Genomic DNA, 22,837 nt, shown 5'->3' on the forward strand with positions numbered 1-22,837 from the left:
CTTTATGGCTGGAGAGACTAGAAAACATGAAGAATAATAATGGAATTTTAAACAACGTATGCTATTTTATTGTTTTATAAAAATGCACAAAATACAAATAGTTACAGATATACATAAATGTATATTACTTAGCTTACTTAAAACACTGAAAGAATGTGCTTAAAATCATTTGTGAATAAAATTTAGATGTTACCAAATAGGTAAAAAACAATCTAAATATATTATTTAACATCACTGAATTCAACCTAAATAAAACGTGAAATAAAGTGCGAGATGTGAGTTCATGGAGGGGAGGGCAGTGGGAGGACAGTATGAATATGAGCAAGGCTTCAGGAGGAGGGGATTTAAATGATCAACTTGTTGAAAGGTAGTCAGGGCGCTCATATGGAAGTGTGCCACTGTATTTGGGAAATGCGCGAGCACGAATCTTGCACTAGAAAGCAGACGTTGGATCAGTGGCGCGTGAGGACGATTAAAACCTACAAACTATAATTGCAAACACCAAAAGGACCTATTTTAAACATTTTACAGGTGGTATTCGCATACATCTTCCATAGATTGGATACAATTTAGTGACGTGTCACCACTGATATTTTATGAAACCAGAAAGATAAAAAACATTGCGGATATGTTTAGCGTTTTTTCCGGATTGCTTCATTTTATTTGGTAGCTTTGAGAAAGCAACGCACACTTTACTACCGACAAGCAAGACACGAACTGGCCACCTAGAACCGTTCTGTGGAATTTATGGTGAAATTTCCATATTGACATTACTATTTGGATGGACTACTGTTTGGATTTTTCTACGATTAGACTTGCCTTGGTATTCGAGATGGGCTATTTGACGTCACTGTTACAAATCGTTGCGGTCCAGTTGAGCCTTTTACCTGCACAGGTGAGCATACGGGCCGTTTTTAAACAATCATGTCAAAAGTAATTATTTTACTTTAAAGCAATGCAGCTGCTCTGCATTTGAACATAAGAACGCGTCCAGTGTTAATGTCCCGTAATGACCCTTTGTGTAAAAGCCTGTATGTTTAAAACATTCTTTAAAGTATTGCTGTTAGCTTACGTGTTCAGAATGGAGATACCCAATGAATAGGCTTACTTTCTGAAAAAATAAAAAATAAAGTAACAAAATTAAATGAGGAGGATTTGAACGTGTCTACGTGCAGTTGACAGTCAGACCTGGCTGAATGAATGGAGTCAGTTTACTTTTGACACGGCTTCCAGTAAAGCCTCCAGGCGACTGTTTTTATAACACCCTCTATAACCTGATCCCATTTTGAAGTGCTGCAAGAGAAAGTGTTGAGTCATGAAACGAAACGTGACGAACTGCATCCCCCCCTTTGTCCCACAGGCATGTGTGACACACTGTTCTCCTTACACACTAGTGATGAATGAATGCCAACATCATCAGACAGTCAGATCTTTATATGCCTTCTGCTGTTGTCAAAGATAATGAGAGTCCAATTAGACAATGTAAGTATGTCAAAGTCAGCCTAAGATCTGAGCAAGATATAAACAAAAATGACATACTGTCTATATCCATTCAAACTATTCACAATGAAATGTCAAAATGTTGAAAAAGAAGATCATTGTGCCACAGCTCAAGGTAAAAGCTCGCACTTCATGTTATGTGAGATGGCTAAGTTGAGCTTTGGCATGAGCGTCCACCTCAATATTCTTAACTTTTCCTCTATAACAAAAAGTAGCATGCTTTGAACAACGATATTTCATTGTGTTCACAAATGGGTTGTGATATGTCACATTCTATGCACCTGTTAATCAGGTGTAGCAAAACAGTGTTAGTTAGACCACTACAGCTCATTTGTATAAGGGTCTCGACTCTTGATCTCAAGTTTGACAGTTTTTATCACTCATGTACTCTTTCAGCGGACTATATAAATCCTCACACCCAATTTATTTTTCTTTTTTCCTGGGATAATGGTTTGCTGCAAATCTACTATTCTCTACTTGCAGAAGCTTAGAAGGAGCAGAGACGGACATTAAAATAATGTAAATATATTCTTTTGTCATTCAATATTAATCCTGCTACTGGCAGGTCAGAACAAGGTTTAGCGGGCGTAGTAAAACCAAAAACCACACACTTCTTCCGGACCCCACAAATGACTTATGCCTCCATTCACTATTACCAAATACACATGCCATCTGTCATATCTCTGGCCATAGACCAGGTGTGGGTGTGTCAGAGTGTGCTTCTGTCTCCTCTTGTCTCTCTCTTGTGCTTGCGACAAAACTTAGATTTATTTTATTTCTGGAGTTACAGGAAGTTGGCAAACACCTGCTGTTACTGATGCTAGTGATTATTTGAAAGAAAAGGTTCAGTTGAGCACTTCCTCTATAAATATGAATGGGAATCTTTCCATCTAAATGCTCAACAAAGTAGCATTCATTCTGTTAATGGTTCAATGACATAACACCATTTTTTGTGGATCTATTATTCATTGAAAGCAGCTGTTTCATGATTAGGATGATTTTAATATTATTATTGTTTGTAATTGTATTAATATTGTTATTAAAATTAATGTTTGTATTTTTTTGTAGGCATAAAGTCAAAAAATTTCAAGATACACATCTGTCCTGAAATCATAATGAATAAAATTAGATTAATAAGTCATTTAAAATATCAGATAATTTGACCTTGACAAGGGAAGTTTAAAAAATTATACTTTTAAAAAATAATGATTATTGTGTTTGTTCACATACAACTTTAATGACTGATAACTTGATTAATTTTAAGAGCACTTTTAAGAGCTTCTTAACAAAAGGTATAAAAGGTGTAATAAATTAACAATACTTTCCACCTTCCTTATGTCCTTGACTTTTTTTTTGCTTTTCTATAATGGGTTCCTTCTTTGAATCTCCTGTTACCTATTTCTGGAGGATCTGTATGAAGCAATTTTGTAATGATCACTTGTGTAAGGAAGGGAGTTGCTGTATCATTTCCAAAGTTGGATAATCAGCTCGCCGATGGTTTCTTCAAACTTAAGTAAAATTTATCAGGGAAACTAGTTTTAGAGACAGAGGTTAAAATACTACACACAGCATATAACTCTTCAGTATGGGTATACATAAGATTACACATAAGTATAAAGATGCAATAGTTTTAACTACACAAATTTGATTTCATGCTGTGTTGCATTACATAATGTGTCATCCTGCAATTAAAAAATGTCACAGTCTCAGGCTTGCAACCAAGGTTGCTAGCAGGTATTAGCATAAGCGGTCATCTTTACAATCTGTCACAACATCAGATTTTCACTACACAGTTACTGTGGCCAAAATAGTTCACAATTACAATAATCTTGCAATTCCAGTAGAAATTTTGAATATTCTGTCTCAATCAAATTAATCTTAAACTTTTTTGGGGTTTCTCATTTTTGGCCAATGAAACACACTCAAAATACAAGTGTGGGGAGGGGGAGAGAGAGTTCGTAAGAGTTTGTAGTTTGTAACTGAACAAACTACAAGCTGTGTAGTCACTACGCTGAATAAAGTGATTTTGTAGAAATAGAACTTCTTATTTAAAGGGGAGGTCTAATGCTATTTCATGCATTCTGACTTACACTGTTAAAGAGTTGGATTCTCATGCTAAACATGGACAAAGTTTCAAAAAACTAGTTGGACGTATGACAGAGTATTTCTGTGCCAAATACACTCCTTCAGGGTTCGTTTAAGTTTCTGGAATTTATTATTATTATTATTATGATTTTCAAATATGACCTTGTATGACGGAAGTCGTCAGCAGTGCTGCACAGGACTTGCTCGAGAAGAATTTGTCCTTTTGTTTTAGACCACAATATCAACAATGTCCCCAAAAGAAGTGTGTTGTTGGTTGTGAGGGAAAAATAATCTTGTCAAGTTTAAATAAAATTTATGTTAAAGTTTTTGTTCCTGTTTTATATCAATGTCACAGCTTGAAGACGATCTCTATGCAAAAGCTCCGCCCACGGCACACCTCCATAAGCTCGACTGTTTTCAGAGAGAAGTGTCACATAAGTGTTAGATCAGGGTTATGATGTGATTGGTTATTGAGGTACGCATGAAGTTGAATGTTATACTTTCTCTGATCAGATCTGCTCAGAGATCTGAAATGGGACAGCACAAAGGTGACATGACAAATGTGCAGTTTTGGGGTACTCCAGGAACATGTTTGGGAACCAATGACATACATGCTTAATGTTGCTGGGGATTATTTACAATGTCTATGTCCAAAATTGAATACTCTCTGAATAGGTAGTTTTTTTTTCTTTTTTAAAAAAATGTCTTTGTGACAGTTTAAAAAGTATGTTTTACATAGTATGAATGTTTGTAGTATGAATTTAATCAGAACTTACTACATTCGCCATGTTGTCATTGTGGTCATTGTCATATGACCAGCATCAGTTGCATCGCTTCACTGACATTCATCTCCTGGGGCCTCATGGGATTGTAAAGTGTCCAGTGGATGTACACTTCAGAATCTGTAGCAAGTAGTAGGTCATCTGGGTACTTTTTGACTTCTGTTTTATGAGCATTTAGACAAATTAGGCCTACTCTTTCCAGGGAAGTACGGGAAGACCAGTGTTGGGAAGGTCACTTTGGAAATGCAATAGGTTACAGATTTCAAGTTACCCTATTTAATGTATTAAAATAAAAATTTATTAAAGTAATGTAACTGATTACTTTTCTAAATTTCTAACAAATCTGACAGGAAACACTGGCATCTAACAATGCCTTGGAAAACACAGTAAATATTAAAAAAATAAAGCATATACATAAACCCAAAAAGAAAGTGTGTGAAAATATTCAGATCCACTTTGTAATCATTAACATTTTCAGAAACTGTCATTTACTGTGGTGTGAAAAAGTGTTGCCCCCCTTCCTGATGTAATTTTTTTGCATGTTTGTCACACTTTAATATTTCAGATCAAACAAATTTAAACATTAGTAAAAGATAACACAAAAGTAAACATGCAGTTTTTAAATGAAGGTTTTTAAGGAAAAACAAAATCCAAAACTACATGGCCCTGTGTGAAAAAAAAAAATTAATAAAAATTATTTGCCCCCTAAACCTAATAACTGGTTGGCCCACCCTTAGCAGCAACAACTGCAATTAAGCGTTTGCGATAACTTGCAGTGAGTCGGTTACAGTGCTGTGGAGGAATTTTGGTCTACTCATCTATGCAGAATTGTAGTAATTCAACCTCAGTGGAGGGTTTGAGCATGAACCACCTTTTTAAGGTCATGCAACAGTATCTCAATAGGATTCAGGTCAGGACTTTGACTAGGCCACTCCAAAGTCTTCATTTTGTTTTTCTTCAGCCATTCAGAGGTGGACTTGCTGTGTGTGTTTGGATCATTATCCTGCTGCAGAACTCAAGTTCGCTTCAGCTTGAGGTCACGAACAGATGGCCGGACATTCACCTTCAGGATTTTTGGTAAACAGCAGAATTCATGGTTCCAGCAAAACAGCCCCAGACCATCACACTACCACCACCATATTTTACTGTTGGTATGATGTTCTTCTTCTGAAATGCGGTGTTACTTTTACGCCAGACGTAATGGGACACACACTTTCCATTAGTCCACAGAGTATTTTCCCAAAAGTCTTGGGGATCATCAAGATGTTTTCTGGCAAAACTGAGATGAGCCTTTGTTCTTTTTGCTCAGCAGGAGTTTTTGTCTTGGAACTCTGCCATGCAGAACATTTTTGCCCCGTCTCTTTCTTATGGTGGAGTCATGAACACTGACCTTCACTGAGGCAAGTGGGCTTGCAGTTCTTTGGATGTTGTTGTGTGGTCTTTTGTGACCTCTTGGAGGAGTCGTCGCTGTGCTCTTGGGGTAATGTTTGGTCGGCCGGCCACTCCTGGGAAGGTTCTCCACTGTTCCATGTTTTTGCTATTTCGGCTCTCACTGTGGTTCGCTGGAGTCCCAAAGCTTTAGAAATGGCTTTATAACCTTTTCCAGACTGATAGATCTCAATTACTTTCTTTCTCATTTGTTTCTGAATTTCTTTGGATCTCGGCGTGATGTCTAGCTTTTGAGGATCTTTTCGTCTACTTCACTTTGTCAGGCAGGTCCTATTTAAGAGATTTCTTGATTGCGAACAGGTGTGGCAGTAATCAGGTCTCGGTGTGGCTAGAGAAATTGAACTCGGGTGTGATAAACCACAGTTTTCCCTTAAAAATAAAAACCTTCATTTAAAAACTGCATGTTGTGTTTACTTGTGTTATCTTTTACTAATATTTAAATTTGTTTGGTGATCTGAAACAAAGTGTGACAAAGATGCAAAAAAATAAGAAATCAGGAAGGGGGGCCAACAATTTTTCACACCACTGTATTTGCACTTTTTTTTCAGTAACTGTAACAGATTAAAGTTACATTTATTTGTAATTAAATAACATAATGCCGTTACATATAACAAGTTACTCCCCAACACTGATTACGACACCCCTATTTTGAAGAGAATTTTGCTGATCTTAAAGACGCTTGCACAATAACACATATGGCCTTCTTCAGCACTGAGGAACACAACATTTTTGTGGCCAGTCAAACGGTGCTATTAAATAAAGCACTTTTTTCTTTTTCTTTTTTTCAATTTTAAATTGTTATTTGGAGACAATCTAGTGCCAAAATGCACAGATGCTTTACATTATAGTCTTAAAAACCTCCAAACCTGAAGAACTTGTCTTTAATGCATACATTAAATTCAGTGGATCAAGCATGAATTACCCTTTAAATGGTTTACTTATGTGCAAGCTGAGTTGATGGAAAAGTTTGAAGATCATTCGATGGACCTAAAAAGATTCCAGTATTCCAGCTGCACTCTTCCAGTGCAAAAATACAAAGCATTAGTCTTCGGTTTGTGAATTTTAATTAACCAATGCACACACGCAAGGGTGCTGTCTCGTTTGGATAAGGCCAAGGGTTTAGAACACCATTTAGTGCCAGCTGAAGCTATTTTGGCACTGATTGCCTTCCAGACTGGCCACCTAGTGCTAACTGGTGCAGTGCTATGCATTCAGATCACCTTTTGCCCCTGGGTTGAATGAAATGCAGTTCCCAATGGACTAGGACAGAGTCTGTGCTGAATAATGTGAGCTCCCTTCCATGCGTATTTATTTATTTTTTTCTCAAGGGAGAGACGTCTCCTTTGTGCTGTCTGTCTCGCCCGTCCCTTCTGTCTCATCTGCTCTGCCACTGTTAACCATTTCTTGAGAAAGGCAAACAGAATGAGAAAATAAAATTTGCCCATGTGGTTGAGAAGACCATTTATAAATGTCTTCTCCTGCCATCTCGTGTCGGTTGGAGCATTCCAGAAATATGTTGAGTCAGGCACTGGGAGATATTCTTCCATGTGTCATTGTTGTATATGCTGTCCTCAGCATAAGCTTATGTGTCACCCGTGATGATGTGTCTGTAATGACAGCTGAGGTTTAAAGGGCTACCTCACCTTTTTTAACATCATTTGTATTCGACGTAAAAATGGGAACTTCTTTATTGTGGTTTATGTGGGTGCTTTTCTAAAAAATAAATATCCGGTAACTAAAAAGTCAATGGATGGCTGAGCTTTTATGTCAGTGGTATGGTTTAGTGGTATGGTTAAGTGGTAAAAATCTAGGCTGGTAACCCAATGGATTTGATATATGAGCTACTGCACCATCAGCATGTTGTTCAAGGAGCTTAGTCATGTTGTACTAGTGGAACGGTAAAAGCTCTGAATAGGAAAGTCTCAGCTAAATAAAGAATAATTGATTGTTTGGTGTAATATATAATGCAATGTGGCAGGCATTATAAATCACATATTCTAATACTTTATTTCCTAGTTTTGATCATATTGTGTGTGTGTGTGTGTGTGTGTGTGTGTTTGTGGTCAACAATGATAATAAGAAATAATTTCAACAATTATAAGAAATGTTACTTGAGCAACAAATCAGCATATTAGAATGATTTTCAAAGAATTGCGACACTGAAGACTGAAGTAATGATGCTGAAAATTCAGCTTTGCCATCACAGGAATAAATTACATTTTAAAATATATTAACATAAAGAACAGTGATTTTTATAATATTTTACAATATTACTGTTTTTACTTAAATACATTTTACACTGGTGCGCAGAAGAGACTTTAAAAAACATTACAAACTCTTTCCGACCCCAAACACTTTAGAAATAAAACACTGAAATTAATTCAAAATGTGAAATTAGAGACTCCACATCCATAGCACAAATTGCTGTTCTTTTATTTGCCTGTTTTAAATGCAACGTTCTGATATTTTGCCGGAATTTCCCAGCTAACAGGAAACATTCAAGTTGTTTTTAAGAGTTTATAAATGTTAGGACAAAACATTCTTAAAGTAAAGTTTATGGAAGTTCTTATAAGTTCTTTGATATATGTTTTCATATTGCTATGACAAAACGTTCTTAGAAAACATTCTTGGAACATTCCCATGATGATATTTTTACTTGATCAGTGTTCTTAAAACGTTGAGAGAAAGTGTTCTGAGATCAACGTCCTGTTGAGATTATTTGTACTTGAATGTTCTCATAATGCTGAGAGAAAATGTTCTTAGAACATTTAAAATAAATATTCAAAAATAAACATTATATTATTATATTTTGGGTGAAAATAAAGCTAGTTTTTTTATGTTATAACCACAATAAGAAAACAAGACATTTCAACATTTTAGAAACGTTTCAAAACAATGTTCCCACAAGCTTTTTATAACCTTAATTTGTTTCCTGGCTTTGTCTAAAATGTCTCTATTGCATACTTCCAATTTGAACAAAGTTAAGAAGTATTATAGACTCTTTAATAAGTCTGTATTTGTAGCCATGTAGTTAGTTTGAGTGATGGGCTGAACAGCAGGGTCATGCTGTTAAATACATCCACAGTCAATCCATAACAGATTCCTTTATTGCTTTACCGAATGTGCAGCTTCAATCATTCATTGCTAATTTTGCGGCTATTCTATTTTCTTTCGTTTCTTGTCTAATTTTACCTTCCTGTCTCCGGTGTCATCTGCAGTGTGCACTTCCATAGTCTTTCCTCCAAGTCTTAATATATTTTCTTTTTGGGGGGTCATGCGACATGCCATCTTTCATTTCCTTCCTCATTGTATCATGCGCATTGTCTTTCTCCCTTCATGTAACTTCATAGTTTGGCGTTCTACATGTTTGTGTTAGATCTTAGTCCCTCTGGACAGGACAGTGGGGCTGGAATATTAAAAGCTCTTGTGTTATTTCACAGATTCTAGCTTCCTGGTAGAGTGAATTTCCTCTTTCTGTTTTTAAAAGGGAGGATCATGCCAGCTTTGTTGGATATTTTGGTCATCTGATCTTATGCCAGAAGATGTTGTTGGCAATGCTCCCTCTAGGCGCATTTTTTAATGTTGCAGAGATCCAAAAAAGAAAAATTCCATGTAGAGGGCAGACACATAAATGGGCTAGAGATTCCTGAACCAGAAATAACTGAATAGTCAGTGTGGATGGAAGCTTTGAGCAATCTGAGAGAAAGGCAGCATCATAAAACAGTGCAAAGATTTCAGTAATAAATGCAGGAACCAAGTTTCCAAACCCAAGACAGACTAACTTTACATAGTTGATCTATATATTTGCAATATATAATATCATTTATTGTATTAAATTGTATATATATATTTTTATGAAATATTACATAAAGTTTTATAATATTAAAATACAATCTTTAATAAATAAATGGCTATAAATAATATTTTTTAAGCTAAAAATCAGCATTTTAGAAAGATTTCTGAAGGATCATGTTGAAAACTTAGCTTAGCCATAACAGGAATAAATTACATTTTAAAATATATTCAAATAGAAAACAGTTATTTCAAATAATAATAATAATAAAATTATATAAAAAAAGACACACACACACACACACACACACACACACACACACACATATATATATATATATATATATATATACATATATTATATAGAATTAAATGAAACACTGTATGTCTGTCTAAAAGAAAAAAAAAGTAAATATCAAAAGTTTGGAAGGCAAGATCACAGAAAATCCTCCAGAATTGTCTCAGACAATAAAAGAATCATGAGGACAAGAAAAGAGGATGTGATTCAGACAGCACAGAGAAGTATACCGTAAAGACAAATAAGGGATAAGAGGCAACAGAGAGTGACAGGAGTGACAGCACACGTGTCTGTTATGTGCACTGTGGCTCGGGACAGCATTCAGCGCAGGTGCTTCCTCTCTGTCAACACTTGCAGCCAAATAATACTTGAGGCTGACCATCTGTGTCTGCTCGGCCTTCCTCTGCCTCCATAACGTGAAGTTGCTCCACTGACGGACTTGCTGGCAAAGTAAACACCAACACTGTTAACTGATCCTGCTCAGGCTCACTTTAGATTATGTGATGAGTACGAAGTGTTCCTTCTTTAAACTAAGGAAGATAACCCTAACCACACCTGTTCATGATACCAGCCAGAGAGTAGTGTTTCTAGTGATATCACATTCAGTGCATACTGCATTTCTGCATTGTAATTTATCTGCACCGTGTGCAAGTAACTTTCTAAGTGGTTCAAAAGGGCACTCCACTTACTACAACAAACATGTTCACTCATCTCCGCAGGCATCACCTTTTTGTGTCGGTAGAACTAAAAGAAAACATGAGTCAACATGCACTAAGCAACACCTCCCAAATGTTTCCCGCCAAATCGAACTTAGGCACAAGGAAGCATTGTTTTAAATGCATGTGTTTGGAGCTACACACTTAAAGCGATAGTTCACCAAAAATTTATCTATCTATCTATCTGTTTAATTTATTAATCAAGATATGATAATACTAAATTATCTTATAAAATAATAGACTAAAAATAAACAGATTATTTGTTATTTAATAATTTGTGGTTAACTAGTTTTAAAATAATAAATAACTAAAATCAATTATTTTAAGAACAGGACAAAAATGGTTAATAATGTCAGTCATATTAATATTAATATTTTATGGTAACATTACTATTTATTACTATTGTTTTAAATGTAAAATAATTGAATACGAGTTGATAGAAGTATGTTTAATATCTTAAATAAATCTCTAAAATAGCTCTACTTCTTCTTATTGTATTGAAAATATAGCTTGCAAATCGATTGATGTAATGTGTTAATTTCCAAATTGTTCTCATTCATGTTTTTCTCCATTTTGTTGTATATACTGTACATGGTTAACTTTTTAGAGGTGAATCGTTACACATTACACAGTTGTTTAGGCATTTCATATAATTCTTTTTAACACACTGACCATTGTGTTTTGTATCAGTGAAAGTATCACATTCCCAAGATTTAATACATTTATTAACACAGTGCATTAATTTAACTCATGTAAAAAATATTTTATCTGGAAATATCAGGCTTGTTAGCTTGCCACCTCACCACATATACTGTACCTTCATCTGCACATGCATTAATTAACACGCATACACTTCCAGAAGTCTCAGTCAGCGTGAGTTGTTGTGGTGACAGGACCTTGGCTCTTTCCTGTCCAGGCCTGGTTATGGCCCAAGGGACGAGGCGCAATCACAATCAGGAAAAAATGGATCTGTCCTTCCTTCAGTGGCACTCAGGGGACTGTCATCCAACTCTGTAGGCTTTAATCTCTCATCTGGAGGCAATTTGCTCCCATTTACATAGCCACAACAGGGCTTACTGTAATAAGGAGCACAATTATCCATGGTTGGCCAATTTCAAGTGAGTTTATGAGGAGATGTTTTTGAACAAGCAAATATTGTTTGTGTTGTGTCCTCCAGGATTTTACTCACTAGAATCTGACTAATAGTAATCTCACTTTATAAAAATGTTCATTATGATATACATTCTGTGTTAGTGTGCCAAGTTATTTTGTGGCTTAGCAACTGGAAACAGTTGTATTTGTTGAACATCAGTGTCTTTTATTGTATTGCTGCTGTTGCTGCTGTTTTCAAAGGTAGTAAATTGCTTGGCTTCTGTGTGTTACGGTGATTTTACCAAGCAGGTAGATTACTGCTTTAATAATTTCAATATTATCATCATGTTAATAGCAGTAATAATTAGGGCTGTCAAATGATTAATCACGATTAATCACATCCAAAATAAAAGTTTTGTTTACATAATATATGTATGTGTACAGGGTATATTATTATGTATTATATATAAATACACACAGTAATTATATATTTACATTTATATATTTATATTCTTATATTTTAGATTATATATAAATATATTTAATATATAAACATAACATATTCTTCTTTAAATATATACATGCATTTGTGTGTATTTATATATACATAATAAATATACACAGTATACACACATATATTATGTAAACAAAACTTTTATTTTGGATGTGATTAATCTTGATTAATCATTTGACAGCCCTAATAATAATATATTAGCCAGGATATTAAACATTTCAATTCAAGAACAAAATTTCTTCTAAATCTAATTTTGTACATTTTGTATGATGTAACACACAATTGTATTGCGAATGCTGGATAGCAATTGAATTTGATATGTTTCTGTTGGAGAAAAAAAAAATGCTTGTTGGATGTTTGTTGGAGTAATGCAAGGCTGTGATTTGACAGATTTGCACTGAGCCAGTAAAGAGGCCTTATTAGACATGCTGTTTTTGTTGGGTGGCTTAGTTATTTGTGAAAATTGCCGAAATTCTTCTGGAGAATGACTTTTTTATTGCTTATTCATTTTGAATGTGCCTTTTTATTGTGTTCACAGAAGAATGAATTAATGTAACCTCAAGCAACAGCCTGCATGAAACCAAGATCACAGGATTCTGTTCTCATTATTAAATATAAAGGAGCTTGTGGTTATTACGCATCATTGAAATATTCCAGTGATCCTCCCTGTCTCACTTAGTTTTGCCAATAAAGGCGTGCAGCCTGGCATTAGATTTATAGATTTTTTGTTCAAATTTGTGATGTTGAAGTAAATGTTCCCATAGACTTGATGTCTGCTTGAAGTCTCTTTTTCAGTTTACTCAGACTCTTCCTGTTGAAGCAGGCCAGCCCTCTCCCACACTGCTGGATCAATTGGAAAAGACAGGATGGAAGGATACTCTTTCTGCATGACTTCAGGTCACTGTGGATTATTATTTAAGAGACAGGTCTTTCTCATAGATGTGCTGACCTTAGCATTACCGTTGGGAGTGAAAAAGATTTTGTGAGTTATGCATCGAACTGATTGCTTATACTGTAGTTGTCTCTGCATTTTAACATAAAAAAAGGTTTAAAGGTGTTGTATGTAAGATTTTGGCTGTACTAAAGCATAAAAATACCATAATGTGTTTGCAGATATTTAAGAAAAATGCTAAGTTAACATACTCGTGTGTCTGAAAAACAATGTTACAGTCAGTAATTCTTCTTCGAAAATGTGTGTCCCGGGCCGGAATGTCAGTCTCTGTTTTGGTTTGTGAAACCCAGTCACTGCCAGTTTACCCAACTGTATTTCAGCACCCCGGGTTGCCAGTTGGCGAAAAACACAGCATATTTCATTTCATTAATCGTCAAGTGCGCTTGTTCCCGTTTGTGTCGTCAATCTGGCAACCTGCGTGTGCATCAAGTCTGAGGAGGAGGGGCCAGGTGAAAAAAACCCTCTCCAATATTTTGAATTTGGACTGCAATACCTAGTTCAACCACTCGGTGTCAATCTTACATACAGCACCTTTAACTATTTGTTTTGACTTCTTTAACCATTCCGGAGTGAAATTATTCATGAAAACAGGAAAAGAAGACTCATTTCTGCAGTGTCGGTTTGTAATGTCAGTAACGGAGCACATCACAACCACTAAAATCCTCCATCACTGGAGCCAGCACACTTTCTCAAACAGCCTCTCATATTTTCCCATTTGCATGTGTAATGCATTCAGTTTCTATCATAATCCCCATTTTTAAGAGGAGCCAAAAGTCTGCAGAAATGTTTGGTTACCATTTTGTTTGCTTTCCTATTTTATTAAAAACTTCCTGGCTTGCATCCTCGGGGCTGGATGATTGGCGGTTATCAAACCTGATGTTTCTGGTTGTAGGAGATCCTAAAGTTCAGTAGACACTCAAAGTCCTGAATGGATAAATGAATAAATGGATAGATGGACAGACAGACAGATTTACCTTTCAAAGCTTGGACTAAATCCTCATCAAGCTTGCCTTGACATGAGCGTCAGTTTTTATTCTCTTTTTTGTCATCATCACCATACAATACTCTGTGTTACACTGAACATAAGGTTGGAAGAGGCCCAACATCTCTACAACAGAATCCAAAGTTAGCATGACACTCAGAGCCCCAACAGCCTGATCTTCCACAAAAGCCAATGAGGTTTGTTTTCGTGCATCACCTGATAGGTTGAGCTTGTTTGAATTTAGGAACATAAACAAGTAAATATATCATATGTCACAGATTTATGATACACTTAAAATGATACGATATTGAAATGCTTGATATTTACCTTAAAATATACCTTAAGTAAGATTAAAATAAGCATGTTTTCTGTAAATACACTAAAATATCACAAAAGATATACATGTGTTTTAACATATTTCTTAAAAGTGTAACTAAGCATATATTTATTACCAACATACTTCTAATATACTTTTTAAAAAATATATTAAAATGCAATTCAATACAGTTTTAATGCAATTCAAATAAGCATGCTAGGAGTACAATTATACTATAAATATACTATGTGAATTCCAAGTACATTTTTAATATATTTAAGAGTACTTCTTTATAGATAGATAGATAGATGGTGGTTTTAATCACTTGAATAACTTTGATTCTGTAAAACTAGCATGTACTCATCTTATGTTGTTGTTTCAACTTGTTCATAGTCAGTTAATTTCTCAACTTTATGTTCCCACACAATGTTTTTCCAGGGCAGTCTGTCCTGTTGGCAATTTAAGCATTGGCCTAAGGCACTGACATCATGGTCTCATCAAAATAATATGAATCGACTGAGGAGCCATTAAAATATTAGACACAGATGGATGTCAACACTTACCACAATAATGGTGACAAGTTAAAATGAGCAGCGAAAAATGACCACACACAAATGACAATAAATATAATACATTAGAACAGTATATAGTAATTGGAATAGCTGTACATGATAGGACTTTAAGTAGGCATACATTTTTACAATTTGTAGTGTTTATTAGCTTTGTGATTTATTTGTGATCTAACTATAAAAAAAATAAAAATTGATTGATATTGATTTTAATTTTCCTCTCTCTCTGATTTTATTAGTTTGAGTGGCCAGACATAAAAACACCAAAAGCATTTGCTAATGCTGTTAAAATTACACACAGCACCTTTAAGCTTTGATATTGTTTACAGAAGTTTCTGGTGGTAACATTAGGGAGGTTCTCTCAACATTCCTATTCACAGCTATTTATGACCCGTATTGAACCTTCAGGAGTACTTTACTTTCACACAGTCCATCTGGTAACACACACAGGGACAAAGAGGCGCTACGTGAGGTCCCTCACATAGCTGAGTTGATGTGCCAAGCTTTTGAGAACCTTGCTCTTCTGTTCAAGACCAAAGGAGCATGGAGATGCCAACTGCCTGACTTCTCATGTCTAAAAGTCCTGCAGTGTAGAAACCTAGAGTGAATAGGCCTACCTTTATCCTTGACTGTCACTGAACACTTGCTGCCTACCTAGACAGCATTTACGGCAACATAAGAATAATACAAAGTCAGCAGGAAAGTAATTATGCCTTATAAGCATATTTAAGACTGTATGCAGCCTATGCAGACAATCCTAGAATGCAATGTCACAAGCTCAGCAGTAAACATTGTATATTCAAGATTTGTCATAAAATGTGTCTTTGGACCTTGTGTGTGTTTTCATCCCACCCTGCATTTTTTCGATTTTAATATCAAAGAAATCTATTCTGTTTGAATGGCCCCTTAACGTTGTTTAAGTTTTTTCAACAGGGAACAAGAAGTTAAAAGTTATGCATTGCCAATTGTGTTTTATAGCATGGGGTTAATGGAAGTGCTTTCTCTTTACTGAAAATGTCTCAGTAGATTCCCTCTTTTCAGAATGAAAATTGAAACCCAATGACCACATTGACCCTGCAGCATTTCCCTCACTTTCACAAACTAGTCTTGTTGTGGTGGCCGAAATTTTAGAATTTTTGACTTTAAATTCTTATTGGTTAAAAAAAAAACAAACAAACACACAAACAAAACAAAAAATGGAGAAGGGCTCAGATCCTTTTTTATTGCTTAATCATGATTCTGGTTTGTCTGATTTATATAGCTATATATAGATATATATATATATATATATCATTATTGACTACGAAGTTCTGTATTATTGGTGGATGTATCTATCTCCCATCCAAAGTATTGAATGCAGTTTCTGACTTAAGGTGCTGACTTAAAACCACAATGATTCCTACATTTTTCTGGTTGATAGAAAAAACAAAACATGCTGTTTATCATAGGCTCAATTGAAAATAACCATAGAGAGAGGTGGACAATGGGAAAATAGATCAATCTTAATCTATAGGAAGCAAATTTAGACACACAAATGGGAATATGATACAGTTCAGCTTCTTGCCCTGACACATGTGAAAGAGAGATTTTCACAGAGTAAATGTTCTGTAATAACACAGAGAAGGAAACATGCATTATTGTTTCTTGCCACAAGCCAGTGCTGTTGTTTAAAGGCCCTTTCATTTAAGTCAGTGATTCTGAACCAAGGGATACTTGATCCCTTTTGATGCCGATCAAACTGAAAAGGTGGGACTGTTTGATGGTAATGTGGGAAGACAAAAAAGGTTGGGAAGCACTGCTTTATGGGTTTATTAGGTTGTCTCACCTGCAGATTAAACTGTTTGGGGGCAATTTGATGAAAAATGTCATGTTCTCCAGACATCAGAATGATATATGCAAAGTCTGTGTTTCTACACCAGAAAGGTTTTTTTTAATTTATTATTATTATTATTATTATTATTATTATTATTATTATTATTATTATTATTATTATTTTTACCACAAATATCACTAATTTTAATCTAAATTAAAATAAATCCTAATTTAACTCCATGTGTTCTTAAAGGGAAAGATGTCAAATGTACTCATGTAACACCACCCTTTTTGATGCTGCTTCTTCATCTTTTTCTTATTTATTAAAATAAATACTTTTCTTTAGACTTTCTATTATTTATTATTATTATTATTTATGTTAATTAATATACTTTTTTTTTTAAATACTTTTATAGAGATTATATAATAATCTGTCTCTTTTTACACTCTTTTTTTTGCAGAGTTCTTCCTTAGTAAACATAAACAGCACTACTAAAGGTAAGAGAATCACCTCATGACATAAAACATATCAAATACAGTCTCATATACTGTACATGTTTTCAAATCTTATGACAACTACTACTCAAACATCAGTAGGTTGAGTTAGTTTTTCTCATCTTTTTTTCTCTGTTTTACATTTTTCTCTTCGTTATGAGGATCAGATACATGTGAGAAATGGATAGTTTACAGCAGGAACTGTAAAAAACAAAAAAAACAAAAAACAACACTGTACATTATATTAAAACCTTTTAAAAGTCCCTTTACTTGCCATGTGTTATTTATTAAGCAGAGCCCTTTTGGATATTTTTTAAACAAATGTTCTGTCAGAGAAATATTTTATAGTCCCCATATGTAAGTGAGAAACTTATACTAACTCACTAAATAACACGAATAACAAGAGTAATATGGCAGTAAAAAGTCAAAATTGGTAATAAAGAACCATTCTCTCCAAGATCCCATAGGACATTCTCTTTTGAGAAATCCTGATAAATGAAAAACAGGATATGCTCACACGCACTGCAGAGATTTTTCTTGTTGCCTTTTCCCAGAGATTTTGTTGCTCAAACTGTCAATGTAAATAAAATCTGTATTATATGTACATTTCTCCGTATGTAAATATGGGTCATATATATATATATATACACACATTAGTCTTGAGAACTAAGGACACAAATGTATTTTGAGATGAAACTGTAGTTGGATGAACCAGAGCTTGAGATTTAACTCAATCATTATTCACATGGCAAAGCTGATGCTTTCTTTAACATTAGCAGCCAATGAGCTTGCAGCTCAACATTCAAATACTCGGCTAGTGTTTGCTGTAGCAGTGGCACCGCGCTTCAGAAACCCTCCACCTTCCCCAGCTCCACCTGTATACTGGGATAACTTAATGTATGTTATTTATGGGGGTTATTTCATATATGTTATGTCCATATATGTTATGTCCTACATGCTCACTGCAGCATGTCTGTGGATGTATTGGCAGTAGCAAGTCTCAGTACTTGCTTTGCCGCAGCAGCAGCGTAGAAGATCTGTTCCACCAAGACCAAACTCATTAATATTGGCATATATATTAACATGCTAAATGTGTGCTAAATGGATCATGTGACAAATATATATACAGTATACTAATCACATTTTCATACATCTCAAAATTTCTAATCAGTTATAGTTTGCTCAGTCATTGCTTCCAAATACTCAGTAATTTCTTCTTGTATATTCATGCACACTTGTAAAGGTCATCGTCTTGTATTTCTGTGTTGTGTTGCAGTGATGCTGTTTCAAGAGGTTTGGGGGAAAAGCTTCTGCCGCACTATAGAGAAGCTAGTGGAAGTGGTTCAGGAGTACCCTGGGGAGGTGGAGCACATTTTCAGCCCCACCTGCGTGCCACTGGTCCGCTGCGCTGGTTGCTGTGGAGATGAGAATCTGGAGTGTCACCCTACGCTCACTTCTAACACCACCATGCAAGTAAGGATTTTTCCTTTGACAAGGCTGACAATATTTAGTGTTTCAAAAGTAGCACAAGAGATGGTACCGATAATTATGAATGCTAGCTCATACTTCCATATATTGGACGTTTCTTTTTCAAAAGTGATATCTATAAAGGAGACTTTGTTTTGTCTGTGTCAGGCACATGGTTGGGATTGATATTAATATTAAGACTTTTTCAGTTGTTAAAGATCAAGCCAGCAGAGCAGGGCCAGGAATATGTGGAGATGACCTTTGTGGAGCACAAAGCCTGTGAATGTAGGTAAGGAAAAGATCAATTTTATGTAACCACATTTTCCATTGTGATACAGGTTTGTATTGTTGTCATACAGTAGATACAATTTGTTTTGTGTGCTGAATTTATCAAGTATGAAATGTGTTTGTAATAATCCCTCCGCTTGTCTCTGTCACTCCATGATTTCTCTAACATTGTGATGGCAAGACCAAGAAAATCTACAACAAAACAAGACAGGTAACAACTTATAACACTTATTATAACACTTACTCACAAATTGGAATTACAATTTTTCGTTTTGCTGTAGGTGGAAACCCAGAAACAGAGGGAGAAAAAGGAAGGAGAAAAAGAGAGTGAAAGATTGTGACAAGTAAGTTAAATGTTGGTGGTTTTACATTAGCATGTTGCTAAGCTAGCAATGCAATAATAGATAATATAATCACAAAATACAGAGTACACTCTGAAATTAGGCAACATAATATTTTTTATTGGACTGAAATCATTTTTAGCTGTACCTTTCTGTACAGTAAGAAATCTAAATATATTTCTTATCAGCATCACCATTTTGATTGATTGATTTTTTCAGTGAAAATGAATTTCTACTTGGCCTTACTCTTGAAAATTATTCATTGATCAAAACCAGTGGTTCTCACCCTTTTTGAAGTTTCATAAATGTTTCATTCACAGTAACTGCCTTTCATAAAGCTCTTACAATCAAACTTTTCATTTGCATGTCTTCTCATTTAGTTTAATACATTTGTCTATTATTTAGTCTAACTCTTCTTAATGGTTAATCAGTGAATCATTTGGTGCATCTATAGACATCTATAGATATAGATTCAATAGATATAGTGTCTAAAGAACTTGTTTGCAATTCAGGGATAACCAAATTTAATAAATTATTTTTACAATATAAATGATTTATCTTAGACGATAACCACTAGGCTAAGTGTGTGTGGTTCAGGTAAACCCTATGTTAAGGGGACAAAATGTCACCAGAAAGATGGCAATATCTAAAATCCTTGTCCTTGTGGGCCTATGAGAAAAAAACATAATTTTTGTAAGGGTAGGTTTAGGAGTAGGGTTATAGGGGGATTGAATATACAGTTTGTACAGTATAAAACCTATTACTTCTATGGAATGATGAACTATGATAGGAATACCTGTGTGTGTGTGTGTGTGTGTGTGTGTGTGTGTGTGTGTGTGTGTGTGTGTGTGTGTGTACCTACTTAACCATATTTTGGGGACAAATTGGTACCCAGTAATGAGCAAAACCCATCAAAATTTCTGAAAACCTCCCTGTGAGGATGTCCTTGTTTGTAAAACTGTGTGTTTTGCAGTTTGTGAACATACAGCAGGATACAAGGAAGAGAAACTGATCAGAGATGTATCAGAAGAAGGGAGACAGATGGCATCAAATACAGCATTTTACATTACATTATGCCATGTGATAGTGTGTATAGAGGCATTACCATTGTAGAGTCTGCACATTACTATAACTCACCCTTCATCTGAAAAGTTCAGCTACAGTATAGATTCAGTCATATGGCACAGTGAGGACATTTACTGCATTGACAGTAAACTTCGTTCTAGCACAAAACCTTATGGCCGTGTCATACCTTCATCACCCGGATAAATACTTTTACAAACATTATGGATTTTATGTGAGTTATGCAAGTTAGGTAATGCAAGTGTATTTTCTAACATGACAATTATTGCCTGTATTACTGTAATTATACAACAACAACAAAGGTGATTTGAAACACGTATCTTGCATGGTTTGCTCTTTTCTAAAAATATTAAATTGAAATAAGATCATACTGTTGTGTTTTGGAGATTAAATCAAACCAATATATATTACAATAATCTTATGTTAGGAAACAATTATTATATTGAATGAAAATATGTTGATTGTAATCATTGTAAGCATTATATCAGTTTTTAAAAGAATGACTAGTGATGTTACAAGTCTGATCAGTTTGGATTCTGTACTAAAAAAAACAGCTGTTGAGGGGGTAAACTAAGAAACTATGAGTGGGTGAAGAGAGAAATATCTTGATTTTTGTTTTAGCTTATTTTAATGTTGGTTTTGTCTTTATTTTAAATTATATCAAGTCATCTTGATGAAGAACCACTAATGTAGTCAAGTTGATTCAGTTATAATATTAACTGTTGCACTTAAAACCGGTTATTCAAGATAATGCCTCATGAAGAACCTCATCCCACTAGGTTCTAAAACAAAGCAGTAATGAAGTCTCCACATTTCAGTGATAAGAGCAGGTCTTTGTATGTACTTTAAGGATAGAAGGACAAAGAGTGCATTGTCCTCTGAGCATAAGTGGCACACTTACAGTAATGTGTGCTCTCTTACAGGTGTCAGCCTCCCCGTAGGTAAATGCTGTCTTGCCGTGATGCCAGCCAATCATGCGCATCCGCCCCCTTCTGTGCGACCCTCACCGTCATCATCATTAACTTATGGATACTGCCACGGCTCTGCACCCCACCATCCCAGATGCAGAGTTGTTATGGTGATGGGGCTTCTGTCAGCACATGGGGGCCTTCCAGTCATCTATACAGGAAACTCCTGTTGTGCAGCTCTCTACAGAAGAAAAAAACAACCGAAGACCAAACCTAAAATCTGGGACTGAATGAAACCCTATGGACTTATAATATTATAATATAATAAGATTGTTATTTTATTGTTGTATATTAGTTGTAGTGAAAGTAATATAGTAATAGTAGGTTTCACTGCCAGCTTTTCCAAGTCTTCCCATTTATTTATTAAAATCCACTGAAGAAAAACTGGTGCATTCCATTAATCAATATATTAACAATGCCATTGTGTATTTGTTCATAAATCCAGAAGGAAGCACAGAACAAAATGCCAAATGTCATCTCTTTAGATTATGTTACTGCTATGCTAAAACTATATTACACTTTAATTATGTGAAAACCATGTTAGACAATCTTTTCATACATAGTATTTTCTGTTTATGTTCTAAAGCTTCTCTGTGGCTTTAGCCCTCGACTTGAGCATTAAATTGACATACTGACCTCTAGTGGTAATAATAAAATAATTATTTTCACAATGTGTTCTTCGAAGATTACTGATCTGAAAGTCATCCCATTATAATATACATATCACTATAATATTTTAACTTTGGCAAAACTAAAAGATTTGATGTGTGCACTGTGTAAGGACAAAGACTTTGCTCTGAAAGGGCCAGTCAACAGGAACCGAGACAGACGTTCATCACGATATGAGTGAATGTTAGTGCTTTGTAATGTTGTTTTTTCTCAATGAAAATGACTGAATTTTTCACACTTTGGACTCAGGTCTATAAAGTGCCGGAATTAAACCAAAGAAGCATTATTATCTATGCTGCTGGCCCTAAATATAAATACAATAGTGTTCACCAAAGGACTATTTAATTCCCAATGTATAAAATGTATGTTTTTCAAAATATTGTTAATATGTATTAATATTATACAGCTTTAAGAGTACCTTTTCATAACAGAGTGACTATTGTTTGTTTTTTCTGATTATTATTAAAAAAATATTTTGTAAAACATTTGGCCAGTGTGTGTGTGTGTGTGTGTGTGTGTGTGTGTGTGTGTGTGTGTGTGTGTGTGTGTGTGTGATTTTGATCAAAGAATGGAATGAGGTGTTGTTATATATGGTTTATGTCATTTAGATATATACAAAGTATATATTAACTTACTAAAGTTTCACTTTATTAATTGCATGATGTCA

The 22,837-nt window shown here is 34.9% G+C and overlaps 1 protein-coding gene across 1 annotated transcript; it reads left to right on the top strand.

Moving 5' to 3' along the window:
- Positions 1 to 362: 362 nt before the first annotated feature.
- Positions 363 to 21,681, top strand: LOC109108119 (placenta growth factor-like). Its single transcript, XM_042774385.1, has 7 exons — positions 363 to 895; positions 17,321 to 17,357; positions 18,631 to 18,827; positions 19,031 to 19,110; positions 19,291 to 19,320; positions 19,391 to 19,453; positions 21,457 to 21,681. Exons 1-7 carry the CDS (start codon positions 782 to 784, stop codon positions 21,476 to 21,478), a joined length of 543 nt encoding a protein of 180 aa, XP_042630319.1. The 5' UTR covers positions 363 to 781; the 3' UTR covers positions 21,479 to 21,681.
- Positions 21,682 to 22,837: the final 1,156 nt, after the last annotated feature.

The sequence above is a fragment of the Cyprinus carpio genome, chromosome A17, assembly GCF_018340385.1.
Source record: "Cyprinus carpio isolate SPL01 chromosome A17, ASM1834038v1, whole genome shotgun sequence".
Taxonomy (NCBI): Eukaryota; Metazoa; Chordata; class Actinopteri; order Cypriniformes; family Cyprinidae; genus Cyprinus; species Cyprinus carpio.

Bases quoted from the DNA above. Each gene is read 5' to 3' on its own strand.
- LOC109108119 (XM_042774385.1), top strand. From the start codon at position 782: ATGGACTACTGTTTGGATTTTTCTACGATTAGACTTGCCTTGGTATTC. The intron at 17,358-18,630 runs GTAAGAGAATCA...GTTGTGTTGCAG, and splicing joins CATAAACAGCACTACTAAAG to TGATGCTGTTTCAAGAGGTT. The intron at 19,454-21,456 runs GTAAGTTAAATG...GCTCTCTTACAG, and splicing joins AGAGTGAAAGATTGTGACAA to GTGTCAGCCTCCCCGTAGGT.